General features: G+C 37.2%; 1 protein-coding gene across 2 annotated transcripts; it reads left to right on the forward strand.

Annotated features, from left to right (window-relative positions):
• The first annotated feature begins 223 nt into the window (after window positions 1-223).
• On the forward strand, window positions 224-7,582 carry LOC141480934 (uncharacterized). Of its 2 annotated transcripts, none has more exons than XR_012464647.1 (2): window positions 224-6,455; window positions 6,519-7,582. XR_012464647.1 is itself a non-coding variant. In XM_074171683.1 (2 exons), exons 1-2 carry the CDS (start codon window positions 6,304-6,306, stop codon window positions 6,811-6,813), a joined length of 447 nt encoding a protein of 148 aa, XP_074027784.1. In that variant the 5' UTR covers window positions 4,844-6,303; the 3' UTR covers window positions 6,814-7,582. The 2 variants fall into 2 exon arrangements, 1 of the variants encoding a protein (XP_074027784.1); XM_074171683.1 differs by having other exon boundaries at window positions 4,844-6,455.
• The last annotated feature ends 8,092 nt before the right edge of the window (window positions 7,583-15,674 follow it).

Here is a 15,674-nt window from a genome sequence, read left to right on the forward strand (position 1 = left end):
CTCTTTATCCGTTATTCTTTAATGTTTTCATCAGATCATGACTACTTAGATGATTATCCAGGAATAAATATGCTCTGTAGAAACAGCAACTACATCTGATACTTCCATCTTAAACTTCCAAACTATTGGGAACTTGAGTGAAAATTTGTATCTAAACTGAATCTGGTTACTTTGTTAGTACCATATAGTAGTTAAATTTACAGTTTGTGTAGCCAAAGTAGTTGTTTACAGCTGATTCTCGGCCTCCCCCCACCACTATGACGTATTAATTGCTTTTTTTATTGGTTGTTGTTTGGTGAAGTTTTTTTTGTTGTGCAGTGAAGTCAAGGCGTTGTGACCTTGAAGTGTCTGGTGCATGGATCGTTCAGATTTTTTTTTCATATGAGATTTTGTGTGTTTATGTGTGTGTGTAGGAGAATGCACGGTACAGGGTTTCATCATGTGCTTGTTTGTCTATGTACAAACATACGTCTGCATACTTCGAAGATCCTCCAAGTAATAAATGCTCCATCGGTGTTAGGGCACCAAGTTAGTAGTGGAGTGACGTCACAGCAATAACCGTTCAACGGCTAGAGAGCGACATGTTCACTCCACGACGTGTGGCAGAGTAATGCGTATTCATCGGTCTGCCCTCACCTCTCCTGAAGCGATGAAGGTTCGCTCTAGCCCCGCTATCGATGGTGACACAACGGCAGCCGAGGACTGTTTGCCTAGCGTCTACCCTCTCCGAGACCGCAACGACCACTGCTTGCTCGTATATCGACATCTGTTATCGCATTCAGTTGGGAGGTAATCTTGGCGCATGTAGTTGAGAAGTGGGGTTGGCTATGACGTCTTGACGGGTCCTATCAGAGTGTATTTAAGAAGCGTACGAGTGTTGGCTATGTCAGTTTACATCAAGTGAGTTAGTGAGAACTATTATATAAAATGTATTCCTGTGACTGTGGTAAATCTTTCACTCGTAGTGATAATCTTCGTCGGCATCAGCTCCAGAGTTGCCAAGGAGGGCCTGCAGTGAAACGGGTGAGAGTGGATAATGCAACACCTATGTATACGTGCAATTGTTGTAATGTGACAATTCCTATGAGCCAAGTGAATTCTCACCGAAGAACCATGAGTCATAAAAATAATGCATGTGTTCAATTGTCTGACGGTGTTCAAATTATAACGAATGCATTCAATTGCCGCATTGCTACATACAGGGTGGAGAGTTCGATTGTAACCAGTGACTACATTTCATTTTTCAATAAGATTAGGCAGAAGGTCATTGAATTACTGGAATCAGCCATCAGGATCCATAAAAGCATCAAGGTGAATATGGAAGTTTTTGGGAATTATATTCTTCAGACTGATGATTCGAGGGACACGAAGTCATTTAATTCCCAAAATAAAATAGTGGACCAATCTTCAGATTTGAATGCTGTTTTTGATGGATTCCGTGATGTAATTGTGGCACAAACGACTGAGTTCCAGGATCGTGACTCAGGTATTTATTTTTTAAAAATTTCAATAAGATTGAATAGTAATATTTTTTTTTTTATAATTCAGGTTGGACTTGTGAAAAAATATTGTTTCTCGAGGTCAACATTAATAAATACAGTCCACTGGAAGGACGTTCATATGTGAAGCTGCCTCAATGTATTCAATGGAAGAAAGCTGTTGTGAATGTTCGTAATGAAGATCAATATTGTTTTGCTTGGGCTATAACATCAGCATTATATCCTGCAGATAGTCGAGTGTCCGAACTTACGTCATATCCACATTTTTCCACTGTTTTAGATGTCACAGGTATGGATTTTCCGGTTAAAGTTAATAATAAGAGTATCGAAATATTCGAAGATAGGAATGATATTTCAATTAATGTTTACGGTTTAGAGAGTACATTTGAGAAGGGTAAAATGAAGTATGAAGTGATTGGTCCATTGCGATACTCACAGAGAAGACTCCGGAGACATGTCAATTTGTTGTTTATAACTGATGACTCCGGTAATGGTCACTATTGTTGGATCAAAGATCTTTCAAGATTAGTTTCTAATCAACTATCAGCTCATAGACAGAAAAAATATTTTTGTGACGGATGTTTGATATATTTTTCTGATGAGAGATTGCTTTTACGTCATAATATGTATGATTGTAATCACATTAGTACCACAACACCAACTACTAATTTAAAGATCAATAAATATGGTAGAATGGTTGCGGAAAATAAACTAATGTTTGAAAACTTTGAGAGGCAAATGAGGGTGCCATTTGTAGTGTATGCTGATTTTGAATCAGTGCTTAAACCGATTCATGTGAATGAGCCAAATCCTGGAAGTTCATACACGATTAAAACATTCAAACATGCCCCATATTCATTTGCTTATTTGATAAAGTGTTCATATAATGATGATTTGACAAAATTTGTTACATATAGGGGTGTAGATGCAGCTCAGAAATTTGTGAGTAGCATTGAAGATGATTTGAAAGAGATACATGAAAATCATCTCAGAAACCCTAAACCAATGGATACACAAACTGTCGAAGAAGAAGAACAGTTTGTTGCAGCCAGAACTTGTGGTATATGTAATAAAGCATTTACTGATGGTGACGTCAAAGTAAGAGATCATTGTCATGTCACAGGAAAGAAAAGATCACATGCCGCTCACTCGAAATGTAATTTAAATTTCAAAATACCAAACTTCATACCTATCATTTTTCATAATTTAAGTGGTTATGATTGTCATTTATTCATAAAAGAATTGTATAGGAATAAAGAGAAAGTTGATGTTATCCCGCAAACTAAAGAGAAATATATATCTTTCACGAAGCATCTCTTTACACACAGCTATACCGATAAAGATGGTGTGGTTAGGAAGAATTATCTCAAAATGAGATTTATCGATAGTTATAAATTTATGACTAATTCGTTGGAGAAGTTGGGTGCAAACTTGACCTCCGATCAATGTTTGGAGATGCACAAACATTTCCCACAAATTGAGAAATTCAATTTGATGAGACAGAAAGGTGTATTTCCATATAGTTTTGTTGATGACATTGACAAATTGAATTATCCATTACTTCCGACAAAAAATCAGTTTTATGACACACTCAATTGTGAACATATATCGGAAACTGATTATGATAGGGCTAGAAAAGTTTGGAATTTATTCGAGTGTCAGAATTTGGGGGAATACTCTGATTTGTATTTGAAGTCGGATGTATTGCTACTATGTGATATTTTTGAAAACTTCCGCACCACAAGTTTAGAGATATATAACTTAGATCCGGCACAATATTACACTGCACCTGGATTATCATGGGATGCCATGTTGAAGTTCACTAATGTTGAATTGGAATTACTAACTGACATTGATATGATTCACTTTTTTCAAAAAGGTATACGAGGTGGAATTAGTCAATGTAGCGAGAGGAAACATATAGCAAATAATAGATTTTTACCCAATTATAATCCCAACGAACCTTCCACATTCATTACATATTTAGATGCAACAAATCTATACGGTCACAGTATGTCACAACCTCTACCAACAAGTGAATTTACATGGTTGACACCAAATGAAATTCTTAATCTCGATGTGATGGATGTGAGTACTGATAGTCCGTATGGGTATGTATTTGAAGTGGACATTCATTATCCACAAGAGTTGCATGATAAACATTCTGACCTTCCATTTTTAGTCGAAAAAATAATACCACCTCGTACACAATCGAAAATTCCCAAATTAATTCCAAATTTGAATGATAAAAGAAAATATATTGTTCATTATAGGAATCTACAGCAAGCTGTCAAAAATGGATTGATTGTAATGAATACACATAGAGTATTGAAATTCAAACAATCATGCTGGATGAAACCCTATATAGATCTTAATACTGAAATGCGTAATAGGTCTAACAACAAATCTGTTAAAGATTTCTATAAACTAATGAATAATGCGGTGTATGGAAAGACAATGGAGAATGTAGATAATCGAATTGATGTTAGACTCGTTACACATTGGGAAAATATAAAGAAAAATATAGGTGCCAGCACTCTCATAGCCAAACCAAATTTCAAAAATTGTTCAATTTTCACTGATAATTTCGTTGCCATTCAATTGGGTAGAGTGAAGGTTCATTACGATAAACCATTATATTTGGGATTTTCCATATTAGAATTATCTAAAACAGTCATGTATGACTTTTTCTATGGATGCATCAAACAACACTTTGATGAAAATGTCTCTTTACTTTACACAGATACCGACTCGCTCATTCTTAAAGTAAACACAGAAAATTTTTATGAATTCATAAAAACTAACATAAGTAGATTTGATACATCCAATTACAGTATAGTTAACCAATTCAATATTCCAGTAACAAGTTCAGTCTTGGGTAACTTCAAAGATGAATTTCCAAATGATCCAATCATGAGTTTTTATGGTACAGGTGCTAAAGCATATTATGTGAAATCTGTTGATGGTGAATTTAAGAAAGCCAAAGGGGTTAAACGATCTGTAATAAAGAATGAATTGACATGCGAAGATTATCAAAAAATCGTCGAACAAGGTGGTATGATATTCAGAAAGATGAATTCATTTAGAAGCGTGTTACATGATATGTATACTGAATTAAAAAATAAAGTTGCATTATCATATCACGATGATAAACGATTTATCATTCCGAATACTACCCACACTCTTCCTTGGGGTCATAATGATATTGAATTTTATGAAAACGATCCAAATGAGAACATTCGTTGGATAAGTAATATTATTCAACAATCACAATCTCAGGAGACTCCATTGGATCAATTGATTAATTTATTATCTGCCGAGATCAATGATTGAAATATCATTCAATATCTTCAAAACCGGAAAATTCAATATTGATATTTATGTAGCCATTTATAATTAATAATATATGATAGAAGTAATGTGATATTAATGTATTATGTATGTATGTATATGTATTACTGTAATGAATATAAAATGATTAAAATTTTATTTGTATTATTTCTATTTCCCTAATCAATTACTGCAATATATAGTATAATGTAAATGACAGAAATATCAGTTTGAAGAGAATCATCGTAGAGTGCACAATGTCTAAAACAATCGATAAGTTTGGTAGAAAAAGAAAATGGGGTGGTAATGTCATTCGAGGTCCTCCTGGGAATGGTTTTAAATTAACAAAAGATGGTCATTATGACATGCAAAGGAAAATATTGAAAAATACAAGTGAACCAATTGACAAGAGTGATTGTGTAACTGTATCATATCTTGAGGGGGAAATTAATGGAGCAAAGGAAGTTATACTTCTAGCCCTACAAGCTGCAATACAATCCACAATAGGCAATATTGCTCGGGACGCCCGGCAAGCATTTAACGATAAAATTGCAGAGGCTCGGATAACTTTCACTCGTAAATTTGACAAACTTACAAGTGATGTAGACATAAAAATGTCTGACATAACAGCGTCTACAAATAAAAAATTTGATGCTATGTCAAACATAACAGGGACTACAATGAAAAAGTATGATGTACTGGAACAGAGAGTTGAAGTATTGGAGAAAAACCATAAAGAAGTTTTGGAGAGAAACTATAAAGTCAGGCCATCATCATCAGGTGGACTGGGATATCCAGGACTGAACATTAATCCAAATCATAGAATAATACAACCAAAACCAAAACCAACTGATGATGTATTAATGGAACCAACATGGTGAATGTATTCCCTCGTTAGGTTAGGTTAATAGCTACGTTAGGTTAGCTGCATACTTACGTTAGGTTAGGTGTTAGGTTAGTATTCCCTCGTTAGGTTAGGTTAATAGTTACTGTAGGTTAGGTTAGGTTAGGTTAGGTTAGGTTAGGTTAGGTTAGGTGTTCGGTTGCATAGCGGTAGGTTAGCGTACTAGGTTAGGTTACGTTAATACATACGATAGGTTAGGTGTTCGGTTGCATAGCGGTAGGTTAGCGTACTAGGTTAGGTTACGTTAATACGTTAATACGTTAGGTTAGGTGTTCGGTTGCATATTATGTTACGAACGCGCGCGCGAAGAGGGCGTAGATGTCTCTCCAGATGTCCCGCCTACCTGGGGCCGGAGGCCCCACCCACCTGGGCGGAGCCCAGGCAGTGGGCGGGGCCCGTTAGGGCCACGCCCCCCCCCCCCCCCCCCCCCCCCGTCGCCACCAACTTTTCGGATACCCCGCCCCTTTCCGAAGCCCCGCCCCCTTTCCGAAGCCCCGCCCCTCCCCTCCCCGAAGCCCCGCCCCCCCGACTCCCAACATTTGCGCATGTACACCCCTACCCTCATCGCGCATGTGCGCTCCCACCATTTTCCCACCGCTCACGCATCGAAGTCGATACCCTCCGGAGAGCACTCCACAACATTCAGTTCGAGAAGTCATCTCATCGAGAGCAGTCCACTCCACAACAAGGCAGTACGTTCCAACGACCAACTTGATATTTGAGTAAGTAAATTAGGAATGTTATTTTTTATATCAACTAACTTTGTATTATTTCTTCTTTTTCAGAATGGCAACCAATACACAGGAGGTGAATAATGCTGTGGCGTCTATTCTGCCGGTGTCCGCTGACCAGGAGGAGGCAGCATCTTCGAGAGCGGTGACGGTTGACCAGCCAACCACTTCGCGTTCGCGAGTTAGGTGCAGATCTTCTAGCCCTGACTTATTCGAGGAGGAGGAGGAAGTCAGGGCTGTGAAGAAGGTTTGCCAACGACCTGCAGCAAAGGTTGGTCCTATTTCAAAGTACCGAGCTACTTGCAATAGGACTAATCCTTATGCAGGTAGTTTTTTCGACCTCTCGTAAGAGGGCCTCCACACCAGCAGCAGCACCAGCAGCAGTGGAAATTCCGAGGAGTCCTTCTCCGGAGTTGGTGATATTGTCGCCGTTGGTGACGCGACTACCACCGCTGCCAGCGACACCGGCGGATCCTGAGGTGTTGGTGCCACAGCCTATCGGAGAGGTTAGTGAAAAGATGAGTGTTTTTCTGCAGAGATGCAAGAAAGCAGAACGAGCTGCCCGATCTAGCGAGGCGAGTTGGTTACCATGAAGCGACAAATGGCTGAAATGGATAACCGACGGAGGGAACTCCAAAAGGAAATGGCCGAAATAGATCGGAATTATGCATCTCTGCAGGAAAGGTGTAAAGCAAAGACCTCTTCGATAGAGCTTACAAAAAAGTAGTGACAGTTATGGACACTCTTTTTGTAGATGAAGTGTAAATGTAAGATTAGTTTTAGGTTAGTTAGGAGTATTTAATTATGGTAGTTTTAAGTTTATATTTGTTAAGTTTATATTGAATAAAGGAAAAGGAAGTGAAATAAAGGGTGTACACTGTTTTTTGGTTTGGTACACATTGAACAATGCGATGGTTGGAGCATTTTTCTTCACTTCCTCTTATTATCATTATTATTTTTTTATTTCAATTCCAAGTTCTTCTAGACAAATACCTCACATCAATTTTTGTGTTCTCTAATCACTTGTAAATAATTTCATGTGAAGAAAATTTAAAAAATAAAAAATAGACATGTTTCATAGTGAAATCGACAAGTATATTTCATTTGTATTTTATCCATTCAAGTATCTCTTTCATTGAATATGTCTTATGTCACTTTGCAATTTACCCTACTCATTGAATATGTCTTATGTCACACTACAATTTACCCCTACTCAATGTTCCACTCCTCTCCCACTCCCTCTCGAAAGTATAAAAGTAGAAATCATCTGATGAAACATTCAGTTGATCAGCTAGCATCGAGATGGAACCCGATTCAACCTCCGAACCCTATAGCTGCCCGGATCAGGGGTACAACTTCAATTACTGGGATAACAGCCAGGTACAGGTTGTCTCTTCCACCACGGAACCCCACAGTCCGCCATACGAATACCGGGATCACGACATCAGGATGCAAGTTCAGCATGTCACTGGCAGTGACGAAGGACACTTGGATGACTCGGAATATCCAGATCCTGACGGATGGTGGGACCCTGCTTATGATGACATTGTCCCAATGAGTAGCGACGACGACGATGATGACGACGACGACTCTGGTGATGATGCTGATGACGAGCTTGACGTTAGACGTCCTCCACCATCCCCTATCCTCATCGAGGATAGTCCTCCGCCATCCCCAATCCTAATCGATGATGATGTCCTCAATTCCGATGATGACATATAATCATCTACTCGTCCATCATTTCCTTTCCTTTCCTTCCACGGAGTACACACTTTTTGGTTGGTGTACACGAGGCACTGCGAGGCTGGGGCAGTGTCTTCCTCCCTTCCTCTCCCTCTTATTAGTTTTTTTTCCATAATAATCACTAGAATTTCTCCTAATAATCGCTCAGAGTTTCATTCTTGATGTTTTCGAATCTCAAACACTGTTCTACATTTCACCCCCTCCATTTCATTTCTTCCAATATAAATATAGCAACAATCCCAGTTCTATATCATTCTTCCACAATGTCGAGTACAGGACCCATCCAAGTACATGAAATAGATTCAACGTCTGATCATTTGAGTACAACCTTCGCTCAATTTCTGCAGCGAATCTATGATCTTCCTGATGATTTCGCAGAACGAGTGGAACAAGGTATTCAGGACGACATAGATGCTGTTGACGATAATAATGCGGATGATGTGATTAGTATATCATCTGATTCAGCTGATTATGACGACGACGACATCATGAGTATATCATCTGATTCAGATGACTACTATGAGGATGATATCATTAGTATATCATCTGATTCAGATGACGATACCATAATTATTGTTTCTGATGATGAGGAGCGTTAGTCCATATCATTGCATGGATTAATAAAAAAATAACAGCCCTTTTCAGGGCTACAATTAAAGACTGAAACAATAAAAAAAATAGCTCTTTTCAGAGCTACCATTATACTTTCAAACAGAAACAGATTCATACCATTGTTAACATTATGTTAACATTATAATCTCAAACGAAATATATGTATGTGAAAGTATTCATCATTATATGCATATGAATGATTGACAAATGCCAACTTCAACTTTCATTTAAAGTAGTACTCATCATATGCATAGATATTCAATGACTATCAAATTCCAAATTTCGACTTTTCAGTCAAAGTAGTAATTTATTTGTCATATAATGTATAGATATTCAAAGACTAACAAATTTCCAACTTAGACTTTTATTAATCAAAGTATTCATTTGTCACATAATCTATGAATACTAATACAACTAACTACTGTTTGTGTGAATAATGTAGCCCTGAAAAGGGCTGTTGTTTTTTTTTTGACCAGTAGGTCCACGGTTATTGTGCCACAGGTTGGACATTATTACATATAATACATGTAGATACTCGGGTGAAGTTTGTTAGTGGCCTCTCGCAAGCTTCACACCAATTCTGTCCCATTTCCATAATTGAGACAGTGTTGTGGGTGTTGACATGGGCATACCACCCTCCATTATTGTTTCTATGCGAATAAAACCGAAAGCAGCACCAACATAGTTTTTTGTTCTCTCCATCTATTGTGCTGATCAATACGTATGCATCCAATGCACAATACAAATCCAAGGGATCTTCCAGTGTCTCACTGACATTGAGTGTTCGCATACCGATCCTCATAGCACCATCACCTTCAGTTGTGTCAGCTTCTATCCCTTCATCATCTCCTTCTTCATCCATGACCCTCTCAAACTCCATCACGTCATCATCTTCGTCGCTTTGGTTGGCCTCGTTTTCAACTTCGTCTATCTCATCTTCATCGACTCCAACATCTTCTGCTTCAACTATTACTTCCTCTAGCGGAACATTGACATCCTCATCATCTGATTCGTCTATCCAATTGTTTTCATCAACAGCAGCTATTCTATTTAATGCAGCATTTATTTTTGCAGAATTCATCTTGTTGTTGTTTGCTCACAGTTGTAGAGAGTGAATGAATGAACTCTAGGTTTGCAAGTCAACTTATATAGGAGGTGATGCGACTCCCACTTGACTCGTTTAGAGTGGAATAGTAGGAGAAGTTATCCCACTATACTTCCACATGATGTTGATTTGTATAAATAGAGATCGTAGGTATAGGAGAGAGCATTCAGAGTTTCTGTAAGTCATCTCTTTATATTTCTAATCGAATTAGTAAAATGCCGTTTCCAAAAGAGTGGAATGAAAAAACCAAAAGTGTGTGTCTACCCAATGATGATTGCAGGGGCTATTGTGTGCTACTTTTGTCAAATAAGTAGACCTAAGGATTCAATCAATCCATGTACTGGTATGTGTAGTGATTGCGTGTTGCGGATTCAACTATCGCCTCCTTCTCATCCACCGAAGCGAACAAAATCGGATTATCGTCAACAACAGTTACAGTGTCTGAAGTGTTCCGAACCTATAATATTTAACAATATAGGTATCTGTAGAAATATTTGTGGTATCTGTGCTGCCGTTCCAACTCCACTGCAACGTTGTTTGCGTTGTGATACATATTCCATGAATTGTTGGAATCATGTATGCAATGCATGTAGAAGTACTTGGGATCTGTGTGAGAAGGTTGGTCAACTCTACCCCAATAGGAGAATCCATTTTTTTCAATGTTGGTGTTTGACGCACGAGCAACAACTATTGAGGAATAGAGTCAAAGAACGTTCCACATCCACAGAGACATATTAACATTTTTCATTTTTTATTATCGTTATTGTCCTCTATTATTAATAAATATATATATTTTGAATTTATTTGTATTATTTTCTAACATTTAAAAATACATGCATGCAACACAAAGTTTTCCTCTTAAATGACAAAGATTGTTACATGCGTGAATAGTTTAGTGAGAGAGCGCATGTGCCAGTTGATGAAAGAGCGCATGCGCTAGTTTATTTTCTTCTATAAATGGTGAGGTCTCAGTAACATCATCACCTTTCCTATCCACATTCTATTGCTATCACATATCATTCCTCAGACCTTAATAATCATGAGCTCTATGCCGCTATTGATTGCTGAAGATGGTTCACCACTTGTTGATATCGATCAGACTGATTTTGAAAATATTCCAGTATTACATTTATCGAGTCAAGATTCGATAAATGATTTTGATATTAACGACTTCGTTAACTTTGCAGATGTGCCAGATGCCAGAACCAAATGAGCAAATTATTATTGAAAATCCGATCGTTTCGCAATTATCATCACTCAAACACTCTTCATCTACCCTTCCTCTTGGTGTTGATAAGAAATCTAGAACAATCAAGAGGAAGGTTACTAAGGCATCTTCATCGATTGTCACTGACTTTAAAGAAAAGAAAGAATCCAAAAGTGTTGTGCGACAGAAAAAACCCGCAACGAAAAGTGACAGATCGAAGAGGAAGCCAAAAGGTACTCCTAAAGAAATGAAGAGTGATTTGAAAGCTGAACCGCTATCTTCTTTCAGCCCCCTCCATCGGTTTGGGGAAATGAAAAGGAAAGCAAAATGCCGTCTTGTAAAGGCACAGATGACTATTGCTGAACTTGAAAAGAGTGAGCGAGCTATTAATGCTAATAATGAAACTCTTGAAGCATTAGATGCCAAGATTGCATTAGCGAAGGTTGAATTGGCTAGAATGTCTAAAGATGCTGATGAACTCCGTTCAAAAATTGGTAAAGATAAGCAATTCCATCAACGTTCGAGAATGCAAGCTCAGGCTGAGCTTGAGGAGTCGACTAAGCTTTATGAGACAGCATTATCAGTGAGAGATAATTGGCAAAAAGAGTTGGATACTGCATTTCAAAGTGACGGCGATTAGTTTTGGGAATGATAATGTGTTTTCAATATCGTGAGTTGAAAAATATAAGCGGGAATGGAGTATACAATTAATTTGGTTTGGTATAAAACACAGAACATTGCGAATGGCTGGGGCAATGTTTACCGCTGCAATATTTTTCAGTTCACATACTTATAATTGAAATGAAAACAATAATGAACTTTAATATTACTTTATTCATAAAAGTCACTATTATATACATTTAAACCATATTTGATTCATCAATCCAAGAATTTTGTTCGCTAGGAAGGCCTAACCACTTTACATATACTTTATTTTTTCTTCTCTTCAACACCTTCTCAATCAGATATACGTCAGGATTCTCGGTTCGTAATAACTCTTCTTCGTAAAAACATCCTCTAATCGGCTGTTCATTCATATCTTCAAGATTATAAGTCGTTGGGATGGTTTTATTAATTTTAACAATCTTGAATAGCTCCGTGGTAAAATTCGCAGTGTAAGACTTTTCAAAAATATGTTTTGTATTTACTTATACGTACAATATCATTTAATTGGAATTTGGGTTTACTTTGTCTTCCTCCAATTCCATTGATACCCTTGAATTTTAATTTTGTTGTTGAATCAACATTGATGGGTGCCATACCTATTGTACGATGAACTTTATATTATATCTACTAGTTATAATTGGAAGAATATCAAGCCATTTGTGGTGACCTCTCATCGAAAATTCCTTGTAGAGCCATGCCTTTATTGTACGAATCACTCTTTCTGCTATAGCTGCCTTCTTTGTGCTAAATGTTGAATAATGATTGATATTATATTCTCGCATGAGAGATGAGAAGCTTTTATTGAAAAATTCTTTCCCTTGATCGCTTTGTATGTGTTTGGGGGAGTATTTGGCTTCTTTCAGTACATGTTTCATTGCATTAGTTACTGTACTACCTGTTTTATCTTTAACTGCTACAGTCCACAGATATTTGGAGTAACAATCTATCACTACAAGTATATATCGGTATCCTTCATTACTTTTTGCATAAGGTTGCAGTTCAGCTAAATCTATTTGCCATAGATCTGCAAAACCTTTGATGGTGGTTATTCTTCTACGAAAATTACGTCTTGCAGGTTTATGTAATTCATTAACAACTTGTCGTTTGACATCACTTATTTCATTAGTCATTCTATTTCAATATGATTAAAGAGAAAAGGTGATAATGTTACTGCATTGAATGATGATGTGACAGTGATCATTACATGTGAATATGTTAATATATTATACCTTCTTCACGTAATTCTTCAATTATTGAAATTATTTCATTATCATGTCCGTATGTCCGGCTGACTTTGAAGCTACCAATAGTCGTAGGCGAGCAACTAACTCTTTCGGTGAATTCCAGTACACATAATTCACAGGTTTAGAATTATATATTTCTCTCCATTTTCACTCGTTTGAGTGCTCCACCAATTTTACTTCTACTTCTTATTGGATATTGTCGTGAGTCTAATAGAGGTTTGATAACTTCACGAAATTTTTTAGAATTTGTATTTTAAAACCATTCTTCAGATGATATTGTTTATATGGAGCATTCGTTATTTTCAATATTTTGGAATATACTTGACGAGTTTCTTCATTATCAACATCTTGTGGATTCTTCAAAAAAATCATATCATACAATTCTGGACTACCTGCGCATTCATATTTTTTCACTTTATTAGCATCCCAAAATGAAATGTTTCCATCTTTGAAATTTACCACTAGACTTCCCATTTTCAGCTTTTGTGTAATTGGATCCATACGTACGCCAAATGTTCCATCATATGCTGGATTTCTAGATTTTATATTATTCAAATGTTTCATCAAAACATCTTCACCACTTTCATTCATAACAGGTGAGATGTCAGGATCCGAGGAATCGATGTGGGACGATGATGGTGTTTCGAATAGAGTTGTTCTCATATCGTCTTGAAGTGTGCTCGTGTCACTATTCACAGATGATACACTACCAAAAGATTGTTTTCTTCCTATTGGAGTACTCATGGGATAATTTGAAGTAGATTGAACAGTTCCATGATTTGGTGATAACACTGGTGATTTAGAAGTAGCGTTTGATGATAAAACATTCAATGGTTTCATTATGGGCTCATACAATCTTTCAAGTGTCGTACGATTTTCAATATTATCATTCTTGATAGAGTTGAATTTCTGCCTGACAGCTTCTGTTGTCTCTACTAGTTGACGTTTCAAATTTATTTCATTGTTTTTATTTTCAGGATCTTTTTTTGTATTCATAATGCCCTTTTTTTTGAATTAAAGCTTAATTCGTTGGTGAAGTGACCACTACAATATTCAGTGATCGAATAAGTTCCAAAAACAAGATCATGGGTATATAAAACTATCGAATCCTTTGCGATATCTACCTTCATCTATTTTTCTATCCTTATCAATGACTAGAAATCCATATTGGTCCTCCCAGCATTTAACACACATCAATTGGAATTGTTTGAATGTTACATCGGGTGAAACATGATCTGAATAAATGTGATGTAAATTCGTCTCATCTTGTTTGAACATTATAATGAAATTGGTATTGTCACGCACTAACTGTTTGGGTACCCGTGAATATGTCTGTGCTAGATAAAAACAATCAACATCCTTATGACGTCCCATACAGAAATATGATCTAATAATATCTTGCTTTTCACATATTACATCATCGAAAATGAAAACAGAATTAGGCTTAGCGTCGGAGGGTTCCACTATTTCTGCATTATTGCTGAATGTATAAAAACCTAATCCTTTTATAGGTTCCAAAACACTTCGCAAGTACTGATATTTAGGTTGATTGAGTGATTTCGAATAGAGATACACATTTCTAAATCTCAGTCCTTGTGGATGTGTTAATAGTGATATCATTGCATTCGTCTTTCCACAATTTGAAGGTCCTATAATGAGTCCTCGAACTGATGATGGAAGTAGTGGACCATGTCTGAATACCCTTTGTCCATTCAATCCACAACCAAATTTCTCATCTAGATTATCTACAGCAAACTTTTCTTTCTGTTTTACAATGCGCATCGTGCCGTGGTTGGAGACTATATAAATGTTATTAGCTTATTCATTTCAATGTGTACCATCAAACGATACGGACGTATTGAAAGTGATCGTAAAATTAAAAGAGGTTGTGGTTTTGTTAATGATTTAATAAACAAACTTCCTTTCGAATTACATCTACCGGAGGTTATCAATACTGTGGACCGGGTACAAATTGAAACAACGTTTAGCTCGTAACGACCCTGGAATCAATAAATTAGATATTGAATGCAAAAAACACGATATTCAATATTCTAAGCTCCATCCGATCTTGCAGCAAGACATTTAGCCGACAAAGAACTTGAATACAGCGCTTGGGATAGGGTTAAATCGAAGGACGCGAGTATTGGGGAAAGAGCAGCTGCATTACTTGTCACCAACATTATGAAAGCGAAAAGACATATGGGCATGGGTTGTAGTACCAATAAGAAAAAATGTAAGAGGAAACAAACGAAGAAAAATAAAATTAAAAAAGTTGCATTTGGTGCTGGGATAGTCCATAAAGTGCGAAATGTATTGAAGAAAGCTGGTGGGAATCAATTTGTGACGAATAATAGCAAAAAGCTATCACTGTGGCATTGCAGGCGGCACGTAAATACCTTAAAGCTGCCGGTGGAAAGAAGAAAATCCGCACACCACGCATAATTCCTGTTCCCAAGATCGGTGGACTTTTACATTGATACCAATTTTTGCTGGACTATCCGCACTAGGAAGTTTGGCGGGAGCTGCTGCTGGTATTACCAAGGCCGTGAATTCGGCAAAAGCCAGCAGAGCGGCTTTAATGGAAGCCAATCGTCACAATAAAACCATGGAGGCTGTAGCATTAGGCAAACGCG

Source organism: Leptinotarsa decemlineata, unplaced genomic scaffold (genome assembly GCF_025532065.1).
Source record: "Leptinotarsa decemlineata unplaced genomic scaffold, Ldec_3_MD MMD2_tig00000026_RagTag_RagTag, whole genome shotgun sequence".
NCBI lineage: Eukaryota > Metazoa > Arthropoda > Insecta > Coleoptera > Chrysomelidae > Leptinotarsa > Leptinotarsa decemlineata.